General features: G+C 44.9%; 1 protein-coding gene across 1 annotated transcript; it reads right to left on the bottom strand.

The window, feature by feature from the left end:
* Window positions 1-1,251: 1,251 nt before the first annotated feature.
* On the bottom strand, window positions 1,252-2,324 carry LOC137345656 (zinc-binding protein A33-like). Its single transcript, XM_068008900.1, has 3 exons — window positions 1,908-2,324; window positions 1,708-1,803; window positions 1,252-1,509 (listed from the first exon to the last, which is right to left on the bottom strand). The coding sequence occupies exons 1-3, from the start codon at window positions 2,322-2,324 to the stop codon at window positions 1,252-1,254; spliced, it is 771 nt and encodes a 256-aa protein (XP_067865001.1).
* Window positions 2,325-14,677: the final 12,353 nt, after the last annotated feature.

The raw sequence follows: 14,677 nt of genomic DNA, 5'->3' as shown, positions 1-14,677 counted from the left end.
GTAGGAATGTGATAAATAGGTCTGCCTGCACAGGATGGTGCATAGGAATAGAAATAGGCCAATCAGCTGTCATCACCTGCCCACGGTTCAGTTAGATCATGGCTGGTTTGTACCTCAACCGATTTAACCACCTTAGTTTCATATCCTGTGGTGCCCTGGACCAGCTTAAATCTCAGTCTTGAAACTGTTGAGTTGATTCATCCAAATGTCCGTGGTCTTTTGTTGGAAAGAGATCTAGATTTTCACGACCTTTTGAGCGAATACAGTACAAAAAGCCAATGAAAAGTATTCAGGGAGAGTAGAGCAGACCAGGATGTGATGTGGCCATGGATGTCAAAGACATCTAGGAGCTAAAGGATATTCATCTTCTGGGTGGTGTAAGGTTAGACTATTAACTACACACTGTCAGATCAGAATAAGAGGGTTGGCATTTGACTGTATGAAGGGGTCAGACGAAAATGTCAAAACAGGAAGGGTTATGATTCTACAGTGAGTTCAAAAATTTTAGATCATAATCTCTGCCCCATTTTGTTTCGTGTTGCCTTTCTGGTTTGGATTCTTCCCTCGTTTCTCTCTTATTTCCTTTACTTTGCGTTTGGAAGGCAGCTATCCTACTATTCATACCTCTTCTAGAAACATCCTTTGTGTCTTTACATGCCCCATTACAGCTCTCTTTGGCCATACATCATGAAACCTTTTTCTCAATTCATCTCTCTTGCCCTCCGGCCCTATCACAAACCTTCCCTTTTGCTCATCTCCCCACCCTCCGTCCTTCACTTGATTAAAACCTATTCCATTTCGAACATTTCCCAGTTCTGTTGAAAGGTCACAGACCTGAATCGTTAACTCATTTCCTCTGCTGCCTGACCTGCCGAGTATTTCCAGCACTTGCTGTTTTTATTTCAGGTTTCCAGCATCCGCAGTATTCCGCTTTTGTATTAGGGTTACGTTAACGTCCCTTTCAGCCAAGCAAGTGGGCATCAAAATGGTTCTGAATCTGGTTTGAGAAATATAACGCTCGCCTGTCTCATGGCCCATTGCAGTTTAGCGAAGCCACGGAGGGCAATGCACATTTTGGACCTGATGAATGTCAGTCGTTTATGAGGCCGGGAATGAAAGCAGCAGAAGCCTTTGGAGCAGTAGCCACAGAATGAACCAATTTCACATAACCTGGAATGAAGAAATGTCAGGGACCAGCAACAGTGAATGCCATTTTTATAAAGCAGCGTAAAAGCGACCAGAGAAAAGTTTTCATGAGCAAGTCAGCCGCGTTACCATGAGTAAAGAGACTGCGTCCTTCTCATTCAGCTGCATCTCTATGAACGACAACCTTTGCTGGGTGTCCTGTGAATTGTCGCGGATTTCTCGTAGATTTGTCTCCATTCTACCTAAAATATCCTCCTTTTCCGCTTGCAGTTCTTTGAACAAGTTGCGCTCCTTTTCGTCTAACAGGCTGCGCAATTTAGAAAACTCAGAGTCGATGAGGGACTGCAGTTTATTCGACTGCTCCTGTAAATGTAAAAAGAGTTTGTTAAAGGAGGAGCGAAAACTATCCCAGGTCACAAGTACAATGATCACCAACGCTTAACAAATGTCAAACCATGCTGCAGAAAAATGTACAGCTACAGTGTTCAGTTAACTGGACACGGGGCTTCATAACCTGCGACCCATACAGGTGCAGCCCACGTCAGCCCACTGAGAATTTACCTTCACTTCGGAGATGCTTTCCTGCTGTTTAAGTTCAAAATCTTGAAAAGAAGTTTTCCTCTGCTTCAGAGAAAATATAACTGTGTTCATTTTTTCCTGGAATTGAAATTCACAGTGGGGAAAATGCTTGTTAAAGAACGATGCGACAAGCCAAATAACATTCAAGCTCGGCCACAAAGTCTGCTTGGCCCCTTCCTTACCTTGTAGATGTCAGCAGCTTCGTTCAGCAACATGAAGTTATGAGCCGTGTGACTTTTTTCATCCCTCCTATCGAGGCAGTTCACACAGATCAATTTCCGCTCGGTTTCACAAAACAACTTCACCTCCTCCTGATGTTCCTCGCAAATGAGATGACTTCCTGTTTTTCCTTTCTTAGCCACTGATGGATCCTTCGGTCTCAGAACTAGATTCTCCGATACCTGGTCGTCTTTTTGCTTTTTTGGTTCTGTGTACATGCTACATTTCGGACAGAACGTGCGCCCGTCTTTTGCCTGGTAATCTGCGATGCAGTCACGGCAGAAGGTGTGCCCGCACTCGAACGTTACCGCATCAGTAACGGCTGTACTGCAAATCGGGCAATCTAATTCAGCTTCCAAAGTCTTGTACTCAGAGGCCATAGTTCAAACTGCACTCACTCCCCGTAGCTGCTGTACTATCAAAATTAGTTAACTGCGGGTGAAATAAAATGTGGCTTTGATATCAGTGTAGTGGTTTATCTTCAGCGCATGGGCGAAGGGAGATCGTTAGCCGTCTTTAAACAAAGTAGCTACTTCTATTTATCCCATATACGGAATTCCAATAAGATTTCCCTGCCGGATCTGAGGGGCGGAGCAATGCAGCCGATGGTGTTCCTGGTAAGTGTCCAGGACGTGATGGGTTTAACACATAGAGGTTGAGTCTCTGTTCGAGTTTTGCCCAACGGCGTACGCCACAACTTGGGCTGGCGAATCGACTGCTTTCCCCGCGGTTTCTGGGGTCCTCCGCAGATGAAGAGAAACCCAGGGAGATCCCACTGGCGAGAATGATCGGGGATGGCCGACAGCATCTTGATCCAATCATTCATGTGGCTAACCCCAGCACTCCCATCACCCGCACCACCCAACCCCATAGGAGAATTGGCAGGACAGACAATCAGAGACCATGATCAATTCGGAGCCATTCACTACATTTAGGAAGGAAATTAACTGAATCAGTAGAGCTTGGGAAAGGAGAATGGGGGTGGGGGGGGAGGGGTGGAAATCTCCCGGGAGACGCTCTCGATCTGAGACGTTAGATTAGATTTAGATTAGAGATACAGCACTGAAACAGGCCCTTCGGCCCACCGAGTCTGTGCCGAACATCAACCACCCATTTATACTAATCCTACACTAATCCCATATTTCTACCAAACATCCCCACCTGTCCCTATATTTCCCTACCACCTACCTATACTAGTGACAATTTATAATGGCCAATTTACCTATCAAGCTGCAAGTCTTTTGGCTTTTGGGAGGAAACCGGAGCACCCGGAGAAAACCCACGCAGACACAGGGAGAACTTGCAAACTCCACACAGGCAGTACCCGGAATTGAACCCGGGTCGCTGGAGCTGTGAGGCTGCGGTGCTAACCACTGCGCCACTGTGCGTCGAAAACAGGGGAAATCCAAAGAAAGGTTGTGCAGGGAGGTTTGCGCCGTTCTTCGGGCTTTCAGCCATTTTTGGATGAAGTTCCAGCAAGTAATAGGCGGAACTCCGAGAATATCCACCGCACCCGCCCCCGCCCCCATTCTGGACCCCAGAGATGTATAACCAGGCCCTCAAATGTCGCCTGTGGTCCTCTGGTTTCTCCATGTTGCTGCCCTTGGTTGCCTTCAAACCCCTTGGAAGACGACGCAAAGGTCCACTTTCAGACCATTTACTCCATTGCCAGGATTGACGCTGATCTCCCACCCGAGTTATGCTGGGAGACCCGGCCAACGCGAGCAGAATTTTAGGCCAAAGTCTTCTTTTATTGGTTGCTCTGCAAGATGACATAGAGAGTGTTAGGGTGGGGAGTGCGCGGCGTGACATGCTGGGGTAACCACGTGCTCTAAGTGGAATTGTGGTCCAAATCCGCCAACCCTGTTCCTACAACTATGCAAGAATCGAATTGTAATGTTTTTCTCTCATTCCACAATCAAGCTTGCTAAAAGTCAGGACTATTTCCAAGTTTGTCTGGAGAAACTTAATTATCATTTGATACCTTAATAAAGAAATCATTCTCCCCCTGCAGTTAGTATTCAGTCATCAGTTCAACAATAAGAATTTCTTGTTTTCAGCTTTTCTTGCTTTTATTTCAGATTTCCAGCACCCGCAGTATTTTGCTTTTATTTTATCAGTTCAGCAAGTTGGGTGACACGTAGTTGTAGGAACAGGATTGAAGATTCCGCCAGTATGTTGCGGAGAGTTCGGGAAATAGCATTTTAAAAGGGCTAAGGAATCTTCCTGTGAAATTTGTGCTTTGAGTCCACCTATTTAACAAAAAGGATTTCACAACATCATTTCAGAATGTTTTACTGGGAGCATATTGTCTGTGAATGTTTGAATGCTATTTGAATTTTCCTTTAAATTTACAGTCGTGCCTTTTTAAAATGGGTCAGTATATTTTTTCTGGCTTTTTGGAAAGCTGAGGGGGGGGGGGGGTGTGGGGGGAGAAGTGTTTCCATTGTGCGTTGGGTGCAGCAAAATACCTTGTTCTTTCCAAATATATTCTTGTCTTTGCTCCGGCGAGCGGCCGTCGGAATCCCCCCCCCCCCCCCCCCCCCACATAACTTTGGAGGTCAACCAGAACTTTGCATCTGTTTCTAAACGTCCTTGTGATTTCTAAGTAACCATCCCTGTACAACGTGACAATTACAAATCTGCCTTTTGTTATAACACTCGGTTACTTCATAGCAATGCTGACCTTGCTGAACAACTTCACCGTATCAGCATGGTCAGAACGTGTTTCCCGAGAACACACTGCATGCGATTGCTTTCTTTTGAAACAATAATGAAACATGTCTCTCCGGTGCAATATCGTAGAATCATGCAGTGCTCAAGGAGGCCATTTGGCCCATCAAGTCCTACGACGGCTCTTTGAAAAGAGCTAACAATTAGTCACACCACGCCCCCTCCCCGCTCGTTCCCTATATATTTACATTTTCCCTCGTCAAGTATTTATCCAACCCCCCCTTTTGAAAGCTACCAGTGCATCTGCTTCCACCGCCCGTTCAGACATTGCATTCCAGATCACAACAAATCTCCGTGTAAAAGATATTCTTCACACCCCGCCTCTGGTCCTTTTTGCTAATTACTGTGTCCTCTGGTTACCTGTCCTCCTGCCAGTAGAAGCGGGTTTCTGTCATTTACACTGTCACAAGAATGCATAATTGTGAACACCTCTATTTAATATCTCCTTAATGTTTCTGCTCTAAGGAGAGCAATCCCAATTCGTCAGCCACACAACTGAAGTCTTGGGCCTTGTCTTTTAAACAATCATTCTGATCACGAAGTCACACACAGGCTGCCTGTGAAATCTAGAATCTCCCTCTTTCCCTACCTGCATTCCCTGGACAGCAACTATGAGCATGTTCAGTCTCTCTGCGGGCTAAAGCAAAGCACACAGGTTAGCGAGAAAATAGCTGGACTGCTTGGATGCTTCCGGACAAATTCTTAAAACAGTGATAAGAATATTCTGACCACCACAGCCTCAGATACCGAGATCACCCCAGGGTCTCGGAGAGCAACCCTGGGTTCCCCCCCACCCCGCCCCGGATTGGCCAATCTACAATTTCCCACGACCACTGTAATGGACAGACAGGATTTGGGGTCACCGAAATGCTGACGCATTGCTCACCTGTTGTTTCGGCTGACAGCCGAATTCGAGCGTTACCGTGCTAGCAATTCGTCTTGTCGCAAAACGGAAGGTATGACAGTGACTGCCCATGATACGCCCCGTCCGATATTCCGTTCTGTTGCAGTCAATGGAATTAAATAACGGCCATGGCGTATAACAGGCGGCTGATGAGATATCGCCCGTTTTGCTCCACCAACCAGAACTAAATCCTATCCCTGTTAAATCGTATCGGCCACCCACCTACTAACATCAGAAATGTATGAGCAGGAAGTGACCAACTGACCCATTAATCCCGTCCCATACTCACGATGGCGGAATATCAGGAATAAATACTCCTTCCCCTCCCGCATCATCTCCCAAAACCCTCACCCCTCACGGCCAAGCAATCACCTGTTAGGGAAAAACAGAAGCAGGTTAGAAACAAACAAGGCGAATAAGGGGGAAATGCCCCGGACAATTTCCTCTCCAACCCTTTTCAGTCAGCAAAGTGGAAAGCGTTGTAGAAAGTTAGACGTTGTTTTCTTGGGAGAGAAAGTAACTTTGAATATTGTTTCGGGGAAATAAAATTCTTTGAAGGTTACTGATTGCATATCTGTATAAAATGAAATCCTACAAATTCCGCTGGAACAATGAGATCTGCAGAGCAACCTCAGAGTTATTTTGCACACCCTGTTGGCGGATCCAATAAAAGCGGGAAAGCTGAGGACGCGAAAATCTAAAGTTAAAAAAAAATGTTGAAATTTCACCAACATCGAGAAAAGGAAAGTGCTGGGAATAGAGGTCATCTTCTCCCGTTTTGCCACCTCAAATTCCACCGAACATTTTGAATAACGAATTTTAATATTTGATCTATTTAATTAATGAGCCCGATTGTAATTTCAAGTTCATCGTTTAGCTAATAGAGGTTTATCGTTTCACTGGCTGAGACACTTTGCTAATTCAGTAATGGTTTAATGAAGACACATAAGTCATTTGGAATTCTATAAAGATCTAACGTGGATTCTTTTTGTTTTAAATTCAGCACCTTCCGAACGCCAGGACCTGCGACGGATGAGCGCCCCACCCCTGACATGCGACGTTCTATAAATGGAAAGAACATAAGTTTCTAGTTGCTTAAAGACAAGGAACTGTCTCCCTTCCCCCACACGCTAGAGAAATCACGGGTTTACGGTGCAGCTCTTCCCTGGCAATCTCGCTGAAGACTGGAAGAGCTTTGCACACGCAGTTATTCCCTCTGATGCCACCGCGGAGAGTGGCGGGGCAGCGCCATAGCACAGCAACACTGCAAGTGAATGCAGTTTGAGGCAGGAAGCTGTGGAGCCCAGCATGGCTTCTGGGACCTCAAGCCTGAGCTTGGGGGATGAGCTGAATTGCCCCATTTGCCTCGAAATCTTTACCGATCCGGTTATGCTCGAATGCGGCCACGATTTCTGCCGTCAGTGTATCTTACAGTGCTGGGAAAAAGAGAAGAAAGCGTTCTGCCCAGAGTGCGGGGAAGTGTTCCGAGACAAGAGCCTGAAAGCCAACCGAGCTTTGGGAGTGTTATCTAACAAAATAAGAAGCTTAAACATGAAGCAGTCAACAGACACCAGCAAAGCGTTCAACCCGTACTGCGACGAGCACCAGGAAGAACTGAAACTGTTCTGTGAAACTGACAAGAAACTGATCTGTGTGATGTGTCTAGATCGCAGAGATGGACGGAGCCATAAATCCCACAACTTTATGCTGATTAACGAAGCGGTTGAGATTTACAAGGTAAGGGAGCAACGAGAGAGTTGCGGGGGTGGGGGTAGGGGTGGGGGGTGTGTTTGGGGGGGGGGGGGGGTGGGGGTGGGGAGGAGGATGTTTAGGTGTCACTTTCATTGTTAATTCGCCACCATTAAGCAGCCCCTTTACACTGCGATTTTAACTGCAGGAAAAAATGCGGATGAATTTACAGACCCTGAATCAGAAAAAGTCGTCGATACAAAACATTTTACTCAAGCAACAGCAAAGCATCTCCGAAATCCAGGTAAATTCAGATTACCCTGTGGGAATGCTGGGACCAGGTTCTGTGGCATTAACTTCCCGAATTAAATACTCCACGGCTCATTGTCTTTGTTTGTTTCAGGAACAGTCCAGCATTTTGCAAAAACACATCACGGCAGAATTCACCAAACTTCGCACTGTTCTAGATGATAAAGAGCGGTCTTTGGCCAAAGAGCTGGGTGATCAAGAAGAGGACATTTTAAAGAAAATGGAGTCAAATCTTCGGGATATTCAAGAGCATTTAAATGATACGGAGGAAAAGTTAACAAGCGTACACTCACAGTTAACCCAGCAGGATGCCTTCTCCTTGCTCAAGGTAAGGTGGCCTTTTGATGAGCACCATAAGGCTGTAGGAAGTTCGAAATCATCCAGAAAAAAATTCAGGGAAGTCAGGAAGGCATCGACAAGACACAAAGTCAAATTTTTCCAAATGTTCGCTTTGTTTTTTTCTAATCCCTTTTATGCGGTTTATGCGCCCTGAAAACAACCCGGCTCTAGCACTGAAGACCTGTGCTCCAGAACTTGCCGCGCACCTAGCCAAGCTCTTCCAGTACAGCTACAACACTGGCATCTACCCTGCAATGTGGAAAATCGTCCAGATATGTCCATTCCACAAAAAGCAGTACGAATCCAATCTGACCAATCACCGGCCCATCAGTCTACTCTCGATCATCAGTAAAGTGATGGAAGGTGTCATTGAGAGTGCCATCAAACGGCTCTTGCTCAGCAATAACCTGCTCAGTGACACTCAGTTTGGGTTCCGCCAGGGCCACTCAGCTCCTGACCTCATTACAGCCTTCGTCCAAACATGGACAGAAGCGTTGAATTCCAGAGGTGAGAGTGACTGCCCTTGACATCAAGGCAGCATTTGACTGACTTTGGTGTCAAGGAGCCCGAGCAAAACTGAAGTCAATGGAAATCGGGGGGAAAAGCCTCCACTGGTTGGAGTCATACCTAGCACAAAGGAAGATGGTTCTGGTTGCTGGAGGTCAATCATCTCAGATCTAGGACATCACTGCAGGAGTTCCTCAGGGTAGTGTCCTAGGCCCAACCATCTTCAGCTGCTTCATCAATGACCTGAACTTAATCATAAGGTCAGAAGTGGGGATGTTCGCTGATGATTGCAGTGTCCAAATGCAGCAACATTCAGGCTTAGGCTGATAAATGGCATGTAACATTCGGGCCATACAAGTGCCAGGCAATGACCATCTCCAACAAGACAGAAGCTAACCATCTCTTCTTGACATTCAACAGCATTACCATCGCTGAATTCCCCCATCTGGGGATTGCCATTACCAGAAACATAAATAGACCAGCCACATAAATACTGTGACTGCAAAAACAGGTCAGAGGCTGAAATTTCACCTCTTGACTTCTCAAAGTCTGCCCATCTTCAAGGCAACTTAGGCGTGTGGTGGAATACCCGCCACTTGCAGCTCGGATAACAACATCAAGTCCAAAGCAACCTTTTGATCAGCATCATTCAACATTCACTCCCTCTACCACCGGCACACAGTATCAGCAGTGTGTACCATTTACAAGATGCACTGCAGCAACTCACCAAGCCTCCTTCAACAGCACTTTACAAATCCACGACCTCGTTCACCTAGAAGGACAAGGGAGCAGATGCAAGGGTGAAACTCAACGTGCAAGTTCCCCTCCAAGCCATCTTGACTTGGAAATAGATCGCCAATCCTTCACTGTTGCTGGCAAAATCCTGGAACTCCCTTCCTAACAGCACTGTGGGAGTAGCCGCATCAGATGGACTGCCGCAGTTCAAAAGGCAGCTCACCACCACTTTTTCAAGAGCAATTATGGATGGGCAACAAGTGTTGACCTTGCCAGCGACACTCACATCCCATGACCAAATAAAAAAGTAATCTCTGAAACCACGCAGAGCCTGGAAATATGCAATAGATTAGACAGAGTGTGCAAGAATATAAAGAACAGCAGAGAATGACTAAAAGGTTAATCAGGAGAAAGGAATTCGAGTATGAGAGGAAGCTAGCTAGAAATGTAAAAACGGATAGCAAGAGTTTCTACAGGTATTTTAAGGAAAAGTGTAAGTAAATGAGTGTTGGTCCTCTAGAGAGTGAGAATGGGGAGTTAATAGTAGATAATAAGGAAGTGGCAGATGAAATGAACAAATATTTTGCTTCTGTCTTCAGTAAAGAGGATTCAAAAAACGTTCCAAAATAGCTGTAATTCAGGAGGTGGAAGGAAGAGAGAAACCTGGTGAAATTACAATACCAGGGAAGCAGTACTGACCAAATTAATGGAGCTGGGCTAACAAGTCCTCAGGTCCTGATGGACTTCATCCAAGGATCTTAAAAGAGGTGGCAAAGGAGGTAGTAGATGCGTTGGTGTTAATTTTTCAAAATTCGCTAGATTCCGGAAATGTTCCATCAGACTGGAAAGTAGCAAATATAACCCCTCTCTTCAAGAAGGGTGAGGGGCAGAAAACAGGGAACTATAGGCCAGTTAGCTTGACATCTGCCGTGGGGAAGGTGTTAGAATCGATCATTAAGGAGGCTTTAGCTGGGCACTTAGAAAACCTCAAGGTAATCGGGAACAGTCAGCATGGTTTTGTGAAAGGGAAATCATGTTTAACCAATTTATTGGAGTGCTTTGAAGTAGTAACATCTGCTGTGGACAAAGAAGAGCCTCTTCACTTACTGTACTTGGATTTCCAGAAGGCATTCGACAAGGTGACACATAAAAGGTTACTGCGCAAAGTAGGAGCTCATTGTTTTGGCAGTAACACATTAGCATGGATAGAAGATTGACTGACTGGCAGAAAACAGAGAGTATACATAAATGGGTCCTTTTCTGATTGGCAGGATATGATGGGTGAAGACTGGCAGAGGTCTGTGCTGTGCCTCAACTTTTTACAATTTATATCAATGACTTAGATGAGGGAAGCAATAGCATGGTAGCTAAATTTGCAGATGACACACAAATAGCTTGGAAGGTATGTTGTGAAGAGGACATAAGGAGGTTGCAGACCTATATAGATAGGTTGAGTGAGTGGGCAAAAATCAGGCAGAAGGAGTATAATGTGGGAAAATGTGAAGTTGTTCACTTTGGCAGGAAGAATAAAAAAGCAGAGTATTACTTAAATGGGGAACAATTGCAGAACTCCGAGGTGCAGAGGGATCTAGGTGTTCTAGTGCATAAGTCACAAATGTTAACATGCAGATACAGCAAGTAATATAGTAGGTTATCTTTTATTACGAGGAGATTTGAAAATAAAAGTAAGGATGTTATGCTTCAGTTATACAGGGCATTGGTGAGATCACATCTCGAATACTGTGTGCAGTGTTGGTCTACTTATTTAAGGAAGGGTGTAAATGCATTGGAGGCGGTTCAGAGGAGGTTTACTAGATTGATACCTGGAATGAACAGGTTGGCTTATGAAGAAAGGTTGGACACACTGGGCTTGTTTTCACTGGAGTTTAGAAGAGTGAGGGGAGACTTGATTGACAAGGTGGATGGGGAACGGATGTTTCCCCTTGTGGGTAAGTCCAGAAATAGGGGGGACTGTTTTAAAATTAGGGGATGCCCTTTTAGGACAGAGATGAGGAGAATTTTTTTTCTCTCAGAGGGTTCTGCGACTTTGGAACTCTCTGCCTCGGAAGTTATTGGAGGCGGGGTCATTGAATCATTTTAAGGCGGAGGTAGATAAGAGTTTTGTTAGGCAAGAGACTCAATATTAGCAGAGGGAGATGGGAGTGTGTAATTCGGGACAGAAACAGATCAGCCATTGTCTTATTGAATGGCGGAGCAGGCTCAAGGGGCCGAATGGCCTACTTCTTCTCCTAATTTGTATGTTCGCATGGTATGGCTGAAGAGCAAATTATGCATTTGCTGTTCTGCTGCTCACTCTGCTACTTATCCTGGTTCAGGGGAAATTATATATTCGAAGAAGTGCAGCCACTTTGTCCAGTGTTATCTCCAACAGTTCCCCACCCCCGCGCCCAAATCAGCACCGATCACGTTTACCGGCCTCCATCAAGAGGGTGAATAATGTTAATGGTTCGATTTGCTCATCCGTAGCCTGACCAGAAAGTCTGTTCCGACTGCCCCAAGCCTCCCAAATCTTCCTTTTCTCCCTAAGGCATTTCCAGCTTTTAGGACTTTCAATTTTCTTGCAGTTTTCTGGGGATGCAATGACAGAGTAGTAATGTCACTGGAGTAATAAACCAGAACCCAACCCAATGGTCTGGGGACATGGGTTCTGCAATTAAAATGATGATGATCAAATGATGGTCTAATGATGACCATGGAACCATCGTTGTTTAAAAAAACCTCATCTGGTTCACTCATGTCCTTTAGGGAAGGAAATCTGCCGTCCTTACCTGGTCTGTCCTACATGTAACTCCAGACCGACAGCAATGTGATGGGCTCGTAAAAAAAAAAGTCCTCTGAAATGGCTTAGCAAGCCATTCAGTTCAAGGGTAATTAGGGATGGGCAACAAATGCTGGCTTAGCCAGCGACACCCACTTCCCACAAATAATGAATTTTTAAAAAATCAATCACCTAACAAAAGCCCGCAACCGATTATTTCTACCCTGCTTACAGCAGAAAACAAAATTATTGTCGTCAAACCGGTGGCTGACCTTTAACCTCTTTAATCGCACGATAGTTTGGGGTAGAAGTTATGTTGAGATTCTAAAAGTCATGCGCCCGAACGTCAGTGCAGTTTAGCCCTCTGCGCAATTTTTCTGCCGTTTCCACCTAGGTTACGGCGAGAAATTGGGAGCTCACTAATGTAACTCCCAGCTCCTTATCCCCACATTCAGTACCACTGGTCTATGGCCTAACTTCAATTCCATCAGGCTAAGAGCCGTCCCTATGCTTTTTCTTATATTCCTTCTAGATTTTGTTCAGGGTTACCTTGTCCGCCTCCTAACTGCCTCCCACCGGAACATCAGACCACTCCAAAATATCTCACCCATTAACCTCAACCCTTAAAGTTTCACCATGGCCTTTCTGATTTTCCCGTAATGACTGGTTGCCCGTTTCCTCTTCTGTGGAGTGAAACACAAAAGCTCGAAAAACGTCATTAATGCCCCTTTCCCCTTTTCACCGGAGTTTCTGCCGATATTCCAGTGAAATTAAGGCAGAAGATCACGAAGAAGCACAGGATGCAATCCCGATGTGTGTGTCCCGAGAATTCCACTGCTGACCCCGGTTGGGTTTGTAGAACAACAGCGGTTTGCCCCCAAAGGAAGAGGCTGTAAGCTAATCGTTTCTGCTCTGGATACTTGCTGGAGTAATCCAACAGCTTCATTCCCAATTTCTGGCCCGCTACCTCACTTAGCTTCAAAAGGCTATCCTGATGATTATGTTTCTTACTCTTGTTTGTCCTGAAATATTATTTATCGCAACTAATTTGATGTATCTATTTGAGTAGGGTATATGGTGTGTGGGTCAGACAATAATTCTGTCTACAGCCTTGAAATGACTGTTATTGATACTCGTGGATGGACGGTTCACCTCACCCATCAATCGACTATTGATCTCTGATACTTTAATGCAGGTGATATTTGTACACGAGTTAATGCCTCCTCTTGACTTAGCAGAGAGAGGAATACCAGACTGGCCCGTCCACTCATATCAACAACAAATCCTAGCCAGAGTTCCGTGTGTGGTTCTGATTTCAATAATCACCCAGAAATAGTTTGCGTTCACACGTATATTTCTATGTTTCGGGGGATTTTCAAACGGAGCTGGTGCGTTTTTGATCATTTCACTGGAGTCCCGTGCTAGATTTGGTTTCTCCGTGCATCATCTGCCATCTGCTGCAACGCTATGATACTGTGAGCTCCAATATCTGTTGTGTTTACTTGCAGGAGGATCCAGATAAGGGAAAGAGGTATGGATCGCCCTTCATTGAATTGGTGTAAAATTAACACAGATCCAAATTTTAGTGCTTATTTTCAGTTTCTAATGCTTCATATTTGCATTATTAGCGACGGGACGTATCTGACGTCAGTTACAGAAGGCAAACTCCCTCTGGGGTCATTCAAAGGACCTATCCAGTACAAAGTGTGGCGAGATGTAATGGATGTTATCAACCCTGGTAAGATGCCATTTTATTATCTATAAAAACCCTCAGTAAGTTCAAGAATTTCAAGCTCATGAGGCAATCGAAATTGTCATTCCTGTATTGTTAACATAATACAGGAAATTAATGGACCATCATCCATGGGTAATCGGTAACTAGAAGAGCATAGGACAATGGGGAGCCACATCCAGATGTAGTGGCCAAGCTTAAATTATAATAAACTATAGATTGTTGGAGACAGGGAATACTAGGGATCTGGAATGAAATATAATTGCACGAACCCCTCTACAATTGGGGAATAAGTAATTTTGCAACAGTATGTTCCAAACATGTAACACCATAGATTACAGCACAGAAGGAGACCATTCGACCCATCGTGCCTGTGCCGAATCTTTGAAAGATCTATCCAATTAATTCCATTCGACTGCCCCTTCTCCGTGGCCCTTCTCCGTTTTCCCCTCAAGTATCTCACCACTTTGCTTTTGAAAGTTATTATTGAACCAACTTCCATTAACACTTTAGGTAGTACATTCCAGGTCATAACAATTCATTGTCTTGAAAAACGTCACACCTTTCGTCGAGTCCTATTTGCCAATTATCAGAAATCTGTATCCTTTGGTTATTGATCCTTCTGCCACCGGATACAGTTTCTCCACTTTTGCTGGTTCAAAGTCCTTCATGATTTTGATCGCCCCTACTTAATCTCCCATAACCTACGCTGCTTCAAGGAGAACAACGCCAACCTCTCCAGTCTCTCGATATAGCTTATCCCTGGTATGATTGCAGTAAAACTGGCAGAGAGCACGGCTGAGGTACAAAATGAATGCTTTACATAAGAAATAAGAGCAGGAGTAGGCCATTTAGCCCTTCGAGACCGCTCCGTCATTCAGTGAGATCATGGCTGATCTTCTACTTCAACACCATTTTCCTGCACTATCCCCGTATCCCTTAAAGTTTTGCATATGTAAAATTTTCATATGAAGAAATCTATCGATCTCAGCCTTGAACATACTCA

The sequence above is a fragment of the Heterodontus francisci genome, chromosome 29, assembly GCF_036365525.1.
Source record: "Heterodontus francisci isolate sHetFra1 chromosome 29, sHetFra1.hap1, whole genome shotgun sequence".
Lineage (NCBI taxonomy): Eukaryota > Metazoa > Chordata > Chondrichthyes > Heterodontiformes > Heterodontidae > Heterodontus > Heterodontus francisci.
Note: the sequence above shows the minus strand (reverse complement) of the source record. Positions and strands in the feature narration are given on the sequence as shown.